The sequence below is a fragment of the Melospiza georgiana genome, chromosome 15 (genome assembly GCF_028018845.1).
Source record: "Melospiza georgiana isolate bMelGeo1 chromosome 15, bMelGeo1.pri, whole genome shotgun sequence".
Taxonomy (NCBI): Eukaryota; Metazoa; Chordata; class Aves; order Passeriformes; family Passerellidae; genus Melospiza; species Melospiza georgiana.
The window spans coordinates 9054965-9064394 of NC_080444.1; the positions used below are offsets into that span (position 1 = coordinate 9054965).

The window sequence follows — 9430 nt, forward strand, 5'->3', positions numbered from 1 at the left end:
CTGCAAGGGAGGAGGAATATCTATTTACCTCCATGAAGTTCCCGCGTGTTGCTACCCTGTTCTTCATGGAGCAGAATATCGTTCGAGTGTTCATTAAAGCAACAATAAACCGAGCTTATTTCCCGAGACCTTCCACATGCTAAACACGCCTAACAAAGCTTTTAGGAATATTTCCCCCCATTTGATTCACTGAACTTTCCTTTAGATTTAGAAGCCTGCTAAATCTAGAAAAATTAATATTTAAGTCAGTCTTTGGCAAAAGGTGACACCCTTCCCAGGTGAGAGCTCTCCAAATCTTATTTCCAAGGGGCATGGGAATTTCCGCGGAGCGCGGGCATCCTTGGAGCGCTCACAAGCGGATGGTTTTCAGCTCCCAGCCCCATTCATACAAACGCACACATCACCCTCCCCAGCAGCCAGCCCGGCGCTGATGGGGAAGGTCCCGGCTGGGCAGGGGCAGCAGCAGCCGCCCCACCGCCCGCGCTCCCCGCGGGATGCTCGGGGCGGGGATGGGGGCTGTTCCCCCCGGGGTGCCGGTCCCCCCCTCCCCGGCGGGCTGAGGAAGCGGAGGGAGCCGTGGAGTTGCTGTGCATATTAATGAGCCGGCAGCGAGGGCAGCGGGGAGCGCTTTAAAGGAGGAGAAGGCAAGGCAGCGGCAGAGCGCAGGCAGCGCCGCTCCGCCGGGAGCCGCTCCGCCGTGCCCTCCGCGCCCACCCAGCCCCGGGACAGCGGAACCGGGGGCACCGAGGACAGGCGAACACACACATCAGCCCCCCGGCGTCTCCTCGGGTACCTGCTGTCTCACAATGAAGCTCCTGACAGCAGCTCTGCTCCTGCTCTTCATCGCGATGTGCTTGGCCAGCGCGGAAGGTAAAGGGGTTTGTTCTGCTTATTGCCATGTAAATCTCTTCTCCGGTAATTTGCGTTTGTGTCTTGATAGCCCTGGCTTGGGTTGAGCTATGCCCTGCACGGTGGAAAGGTGCGATGTGTGGAATCTGTGAGTAAGGGAGCTGCAAGTTATGTAAAGGTGGAGGAGAGGTAAAATACAAGGGATGAAGTTGTGTTTTCATTTGTGTCTTCGGCGCGCGGCAAAGAACTCGCAGTGGGGCAGGTCGTGCCATGTTCTTCGTTATTCAGGAATAGAGCTCAAGCACCTCCTCTGAAACTGAGGGTGGTTTTCAGGGCAAATAGAGCAGAGCTGGATGTGAGGTGGTGGCACAGTCTGCGTTTTCTGCTGTGCACAAAAATGATGGGTAAAAAATGCTCAGCTTTTGTCTGGCTATGACTGCACCACAGCATCCATGCAAGGAGAAATGACTCAAAGTCCTACAAAGTCCAAGTGAGACACAGTGAATGAGAAAGTAGCCCAGACATGCACTTGCTTGCTCAGTTTAAAGCGAGTTCTGACTCTTTCATTTCCTTTTGTTAAATACAATTATATTTAATCACAGCAGGTGCACTTTAAAAAAATCTGCTATTTAGAAAATTCCAGAGCATATGTAGTGCTCTAAAATATATTTCCCAGAGAGTCACTGCCTTTTCCTGGGATATACCAAAGGAAAAAAAATTCTCTCTTTTTAAGCTCAACAGCATTTTAAAAAATAATCTTTTCCCAGCAAGTCTTGAAAGAGCAAACTGAAGTTTTCCTGGATGCACACAGGCTGGAGGGGAAGGGACGCTTGGTATGCAGGAAGCTTTGCAGGCGCATGAGAAAATGCTTTCTCTTGTAGGCGTGAAGTGCAAATGCTCAAGAAAAGGTCCTAAAATAAGATTCTCTAATGTACGGAAGCTGGAAATAAAACCGAGGTACCCATTTTGCGTGGAAGAGATGATTATGTAAGTTTTCCTTCATTTATTGCTCTCTGTTTCCCTGTCAGCTGAACTGCTTCACCTTATCTGCAAGTTCTTTCTTTGTTCTTTGTTTCCCTCATGCCCTGGCATGCTAATTCCTGGGCATAGTAATTTTCTGCATCAGATTTAAAAAAAAAAGAAAAAAAAAAAAGGGCAATTATGACCAAAATCCCACGTATCATTTTTTGACACAATTTTTTTTATCAAATAAGTATTTCCAGAATGGGAAGCAATAAAAAGGTTATCATGAGTTCAAGTGAAAATAGGGAAAAATTCTATTCCAAGCTGCCTGATACAACACTCAGAACTATTTACTCAGGTTATTCTGAGCAGAGTTTGGTCTGTAGTGGTTTCTGAAAGGAAGAGTTACCCCAGCCTGCATTGTACCAGAGGGATCTCCTTTACCTGCTGGGGTTATTCAGCATATAATAAAATTCTTTCCTCACAGTGTCCCTGCAAGTCAGGACCAATGCTGATGTAAAATCTCAAGCTGATGTAGTGCGTAACCAAGCTGAGGCAGGTACAGGGATTTTTTACATAACTGGTTAAAAATGGAAGGGGTTTTCACATTTTAAATATGGGTGGGTTTGGCTTTTTTCCTGTCCTGTTTGGATATCATAAGATTGCCCCAACAAAGCACCATCCAACCAGCACATGATGCAGCTGGGTAAGAGCCAGAAGGGCAGATAACCCAACAGGACTGCACCGAGCCCCCTGCCACCTAAGAGGGGGGAAAAGTGTCCCAGGATCAGCCACAGCCCAGGACCCTCAGGAGTGATTGGATCCAGCATTGTGCTCCCCATGGAAGCCTTGCCAGTGGCTGAGCAAGGGGACCTGTGCAGGCTGCACACCCCCCAGCACCCTGCAGTGCCCACAGGGCTGGCTCTGCCCGTCCACCTGGCACAGATACCTCAGCAGAGACCATGGAGTGCCACATGGAGCTGCCAGGCTCAGCACCTCAGGGAGCTCCTGGAGAAGGAATGGAGATTCAAGCTTGCTCAGGCGTCCTGCAGAGCCAGAGCAGCATCCCTGTGAGCAGTGCTGAGCTCAGGGAATGCCAGACCCACGTCTTTGAAGCCCAAACCTGCTGACGGTAACCTGAACAGAAAAGTTCTTGCAGAGAACCCTGCCTGAATCAGCTTTACTCTGTTTGCTTTGACCCTTCAATAGTAAAGTGATGTCACAGGGGGACACCAACTCTTGGCATCCCACTCCAGTTATTTGCCCAAAAGCAGATGGTGACCAGGGGGTATGAAATAAATCCCATTAATGCAATATTGTACTTCCAGTCAGAAATCTGGGAAAGCAAGAAAGCCCTGTAGGAGCAGTTGCTTTTACAGCCTGACAGGGCAGATGTTGAGCCATACTATTCAAGGCTGAGGCTTGTCCAGGGTTTGCACAGCTGTCCCATCAGTGCCTCATCCCAGAACTGCCCCATCAGTGTCTCATCTCTGGAGGTGTCTGTGGGGCAGGCAGGGCAAGCCCAGTGCCATCACCACCTTGCCAGCCCCCCTGATGCAGCCTGAGCTCAGCACTGAAAGCACTGAAATTAATATTCTGGGAACCAATTTATCCGGGAGCCTCTGGACACGGCACAGAGGAGCTGAATTCCTGCAGCTGAGTTTTTGTTGCTGCAGTGATCATCCAAAACAAGTTGTCAAAGCTGCATCCCCTTCTGCCCTCCTTAAAAGCTCTCATATAGCAGAAACATGATATAAATTATGTTGGAATGAGAAGCAGTGGGTATGGGGGTGCAGTTAGGGAGGTTTTGGCCATAACCCCCAGCAGAGCTGTGCCACAGGGTAAGAGACAGTTAAAGTGAGTTCTCAGTCTAGTCAAAGCCTATCAGGATTCATGGTACATCCAGCAGTAATTGTGTGTATCTGTTTCCTGAAATGAGGGGAGGCAGCAGAAAATAGGAGGGAAGTTTAACTCCTTCTCCTGCAATGCTCTGAAACACCCCCGCCCATGTTTTGCCCCATGCCAGGGTGTGGGGATGTGTCAGGCTGAGAAGAGCTGGGCTCACAGCAGTGCCTTTGTCCAGGGGTAGGAAAGGCAGTCCCACAGCAGCCTGGGGTGAAAGGACCAGAGCCAGGACCCCTGAGGTCCTGCAAACAGGGTGTTTGTAGGCAGAGGTGCAGCCCCTCCATCCCTGCAGATGAGATGTGTGGGGACACAGGGTGCTGGGGTCACTGATTGATTTGGGGTGTTTATCACAGCCCTGGAGGCAGGGACATACTGGGCAGAGTTTTGGCACAGGGACTCAGACACCAGGGTGAAGGCTCCAGCCACCAACCCTGGGCAGCGAAGGCACAAATCCCACTGCTGAATCTTACTGGATGTGTGGGTTCTGATTCTTCATCCCTTCTCCACCTCTCTCAACATCTTCTTGCAGCCCATCCAAGCAGCTGCTCACTCAGGCAGAAGCTCCTACAGCACCTTTTAGGCACATTCCCCTACATTTGTCAGACCAGCATCCCCAAAAGCAGGCCCAGGTCACCTCAGGGTGCCCAGACATGCTGCCACCAAACCCTGCATCCACCAGGGACTGTCTGAGAATGGCAGAGGACCATGGGGCTGCCTTGGGAAGATTTCTGCTGTCCATCCTCCAGAGCCAAAGCAGAAAACCTGCATGTGATGTAAAGCAAGGCATCTCAGCCTGAGGAAAGACCAGTTCACCTGAGAGGCAAACCATGGATCTCCTCCTGCAGACTGGTAAATGCAGAGTGTCCTTCACTGCTTCTGGTGCAAATGCAGGGCTTGCAGCTTTTCAGAGATGTTCCTGCTCCTCTCCTGCAATTCAGCTTGTCCATCACTTTCTGGAAATATCCTCCATGCTCTGTCAGAAGAGAGAAATGAAAGCCAAGGTCTGGATCAGCCAGTGCAGACGGCACAGCTGAGGTGGCTGCTGCATGGAGAAACCCTGCTCTGCCCTCAAATCCCCTAAAACTCACATCATTCAAAGCTACAGGAAAACTGCTCTTCTGAAGCACACACTGCTCTCTAGGAGTTGGCTGAGAGCATCCTTAGAACATAGTTAGTCCATAGTTTTCACTGACCCTTCCCTCTCTGATACCTGCAGCTGTTAAAGGCTCTTCCACTGCTTTCCCATGCATTGGGGGAAAGTCCTCATCCTCCCAGAAAACAACCTGGAAATTACACCTTAACATTTTGTGACCTTAGCTGGAGATGGAGCAGAAAAGAGGAGCAGGGAGGAAGGTTAACTGAATAGAAAAACCTATTTGAACACCTTGTAAAACCTTGAAATTGGAATGGTGGTGAGACCCTCAGTTCAGTTCATGCAGGCAGCATGTTTTAATTTGTGAGGCACCAGGAGGGTGAGATGGGAAAGTCTGCAAGGCATTTTGTCTTTCTTTCTGAACCAAACCATAAAAGCCCTCCAGTATACACAGGTATTTCCGGGTTTCTGCCATCATTATACTCATGTCTCTAGCAGCATTTAATTCATTCCACTATAGGGTTTTAGTTAAACCAATGACTGGTTTTCCCTGTTGTAGATGGTATTTCCAGAAAATTATTCATTCTAATACGAATTGGCATTGTGGGTTGTGTTTTGGATGTTATCTGGTGGTTTTTTTTTAATAAGAAAACCAAAAATCTGCTCAATTTTGAGCCCCAAAAGTGGGGTGGTGTTGATGTTTCTGGAAAGCTGTCCTGTTGGGACCCAGATCCCTCACGTCCCCTCAGCTGTGGCAGCTCACTGAGCCTCCAGGAGGGAACTCAAATACTTTTGCCATGTTTTGTGTCTCAGCATGCTTGGTCCTGACAGTCAGGGGACACCAAACTGGCAGGGAGAGCAGGGTCAGATGGTGATGAGAGGAGACTGAAGCCCCCAGGGCTGATGCTGGCGCTCAGAGCTTGGCTGTTGGGCACACGAGCACTCTGCCACGTGCAAGCATTTAAAATACTACAGAGTTAAGGAGTAAAATTAAAATAATCAATGAAGCAGTTCTGATCATTTCTCTTGGATGAAGTATTGTTGAGTGTAACGGAGCTGTCTCCTCATGCAAGAATTTAAAATACTACAGAATTAAGGGAAAAAATATTAAAAAATCAATGAAGCTGTTCTGATCATTTCTCTTGGATGAAGTATTGTTGAGTGTAACGGAGCTGTCTCCTCATGCAAGAATTTAAAATACTACAGAATTAAGGAAAAAAATATTAAAAAATCAATGAAGCTGTTCTGATCATTTCTCTTGGATGAAGTATTGTTGAGTGTAACGGAGCTGTCTCCTCATGCAAAGTCCTTGTGGTTGCCTGAATGAGCCCCAATTAAATTAATTATGCTCAGAAGAAGATATCTAACACTTAGGCAGAGCAAACCCACTGATTAAAACCAGCAGGAGCATTTTCATCTGGTACAACCTCAACGCTCCACACTGAGGGAGAACGGCTGCTCTGACCTTACCCAAAATATCTGAGTTGATTTCTGTGCCATAAAGGAGAGAGGAAAACCCTGACCCATTCTGGCAGGGGGTGGGAGCAGGGGCATTGCACATCCCTGTGAGCTGTCCCTTGCCTTGCAGTGTGACCCTGTGGACACGGGTGAGGGGCGAGCAGCAGCACTGCCTCAACCCCAAGCGCCAGAACACCGTGAGGCTGCTCAAGTGGTACCGGGTATGGAAGGAGAAAGGCAGGTGAGTCCTGGCTGGATGCATGGGGGAGCACTTACTGGGGGTAAGCCAGGCAACCAGCAGAGTTCAGGAATAGCAAAAACAGGAAAATGCACACGCTGGCAAATGCTGCATCCAGCACCGAGGATGCATTTCGTTACCAAAATTACAATTTTAAATGGGTGTTCTTGATATTAATTATTTCCTGCCACAAGCAATTCTTGCTTCTATTTTGGCATTAGGCTGTTCTGACTATAAATAGTAATTATTTTTGGTTAAAATATTCATCAGCTGACGTTCTCAGTTATTTACATGCACTCACCTCCCTTCTACGGGGAAAAATCCAAGATGAAAAGCTAAACTACTTTCACACAGTCACGAGAAAAGCAGCCAGGAGAGGTGGAAAGGGGGAGCCCTGTCCCACACTTCAATCACACCACCTCAGCCTCATCAATACTTGATGACGCAGGTATTTGCCAATTTTAACTAGTGTGTCATTCCCAGAAAAATGATAATTTTCTGATAAAAATCTGACAGCTTCTCCTTTGTAAAGAGGGTTGGGTTTTTTTTAATAAGTCATAGGCAGAAGATAGAGAGTAAGAGATGAATTCCTGATGGCCAGTGGTGATGTCTGTCCCCATCTGCAATTAGGGGAGCAGCACAACTCCTGCCGTGTCCAGCCACGGCCAAGAAAGAGCCTCCATGCACAGTACAGATCCATCAAACCCTCATCCTCCTCGTTTGGTGGGGGATTTGCTCCCCAAAACTGAGCTCAAGTAAGGCCAGGGAGCAGCAGGCTCCTCTCCCTGCAGCCCCAAGGTGCCTGGTGTGCCTCAGGCCATGCCAGGGCACAGCCAGCCCCTGGGCATCTCCCTGGATTCCTGCCAGCTCCCTGCATCTGCTTCACAAACAGAGCACGTGGGGAAGCCCTGGCTGTTGCATAACCACATATTTACACTCTTCCCCTGCTTCTTTCTTTTTTTCTTTTAACATAAGGCCATCTTGATGATGAAGGATGCTCAGCCCCAGGCTTGTGCCTTCAGGAAACACACAGACAGACGAGCCCATCAAGTTGGGCTGTCAGGAAATAATCTAGAAAAATGAAATAGAGTAATATTATTGCAAACAGATATTGCAAACATATTGTCTATATGCAGCTCATTATAGGCTTCAACATTTTTATGTGAGATAGGGATTTAAAGTGAGCATTTAAAGTGAGTTAGTAGATGTCGATTTCTTCATGTTATTTACCCAGATAACTGTATGCAGTTTGTCACTCCCCACATGCCTCTAAGATGTGACAGTGTTGAAGTCCAACACTCCTCCTAGATGCTTTATGGATATAGGTAGCAATCTGGTGACTGCTGAAATCAATAAATTACTTTCCAAATTACTCAGGTACAGGCTAAAAATCTGGGGTTTGGAGTTTTACTATTTTTGTGTTGTTATTTTTGTATTATTGCTATTTGAAATGGAATTTTTAAATCCCTAGTTTAAAAACCTCTTCTTTTGTTTAGGGTTTATGAAGAATAAGAGGAAGTGGTACAAGGAATGGAGTGGACTCCCTCGGCTGGCATAGGACTGATCTCTACAGAAGATTATTTCTCTCTCGCAGACATAAGACACAAATTCTATATTATTATAAAGCACTTTTTACCAAGGGTCAGTTTTTACATTTTATAGCCGTGTGCAAAAGGCTTCCAGATTTCACAAGCATCTGTTGCACTTCTGATTTCATACTCGTCTGCTCCGTACTGAAATTAGGAAAACACCTGCTTTTCGTTTTAAAGAAGTTCTTTTGGGAGTTTTTTGGTTTTAATTATGATTCATTCATACTTCACTATGATGGCAATCGAGCTTTATAAGCTCACCAGGCAAACAGAACTTTGTGGTGTGTTGTACAGCCATGGCCCTCACCCCTGGCAGTGGGCTGGGGCTGCTGCTCCTGTTTGCAGCCTCCACCTCAGCCAGGCAGAGCAGGGACCAAAGACGAGTTTGCTGGGGAAGATGCCACTAAAATGCTGTGGCTGCACCTGCAGGAGTGAGGGAAGATGCCACTAAAATGCTGTGGCTGTACCTGCAGAAGTGAGGTCCCTCAGCACCTCGTCGAGTGAGCGTGAGCATCACTCGTGTACCTCTTCTTTAATGGACTCGAGGTCCTGCTGCAAGGCAAAGCTTCCTGCATCTCCCACCTAACCTCTCCTGCATTAGAAAGCATTTCTAACTCATTTTTATTACTAAGAAAATGTGTATTTTTTTTTTCCACCTGAAGCACTTAAAGAAAGTTTGTGGCTTCAGTACTGAGACATCTTAAGCTTCAAGACTATTGTGTATGTTTTCCTAGATTTGTAGCAACAACAAAAAAAAGCCTTTAAAAGGTACCTTTTTATGAAAAATATGATAGGGCAAACATATAAATACGTATGTATGTTTTAGTCACAATACAAGATATTCATTATTTTGAATGTAATACTTCAACGTTAAGCAGTGCATTCCTCTTTTTAATATAACAAAACTACCTTTTCATTTGTAAATACACTATAGGAAGTCTCCCTATATTATCTCACTGTATAATGTACTGTACTGCTAAATTATCATATGCTATTTAAATGTTTGAAATACTTAGGAAGTTGCATGCAGATTTCATATTTCTTTCTAAGACAAATGAAAAAAAAGTAATAAAAAAAATGTAAAAAAATTTTACAGCTGTGTGTAAATTTCCTTAAGCCATCAGGGAGCTCCTGCCACTTTCAATCACTTGGAAGCTGAATTGGTTTGGCGGGGGAAATAGTAGATCAGAGAAGCTGATTAGAGATAGAACATCTTGATGACACTGGAATTAGAAAACATCATTCCAGCACAATTTACTTTCCTTTCTCATTTTAGGATTTGGACTTTAGCCAAACACTGAGGAATGCTGTGACATCAGGAAGGGTAATGCCATT

The 9430-nt window shown here is 46.5% G+C and overlaps 1 protein-coding gene across 1 annotated transcript; it reads left to right on the forward strand.

Annotated features, from left to right (window-relative positions):
- The first annotated feature begins 533 nt into the window (after window positions 1–533).
- CXCL14 (C-X-C motif chemokine ligand 14) lies at window positions 534–9183 on the forward strand. Its single transcript, XM_058034943.1, has 4 exons — window positions 534–870; window positions 1731–1836; window positions 6399–6509; window positions 8003–9183. Exons 1-4 carry the CDS (start codon window positions 807–809, stop codon window positions 8016–8018), a joined length of 297 nt encoding a protein of 98 aa, XP_057890926.1. The 5' UTR covers window positions 534–806; the 3' UTR covers window positions 8019–9183.
- The last annotated feature ends 247 nt before the right edge of the window (window positions 9184–9430 follow it).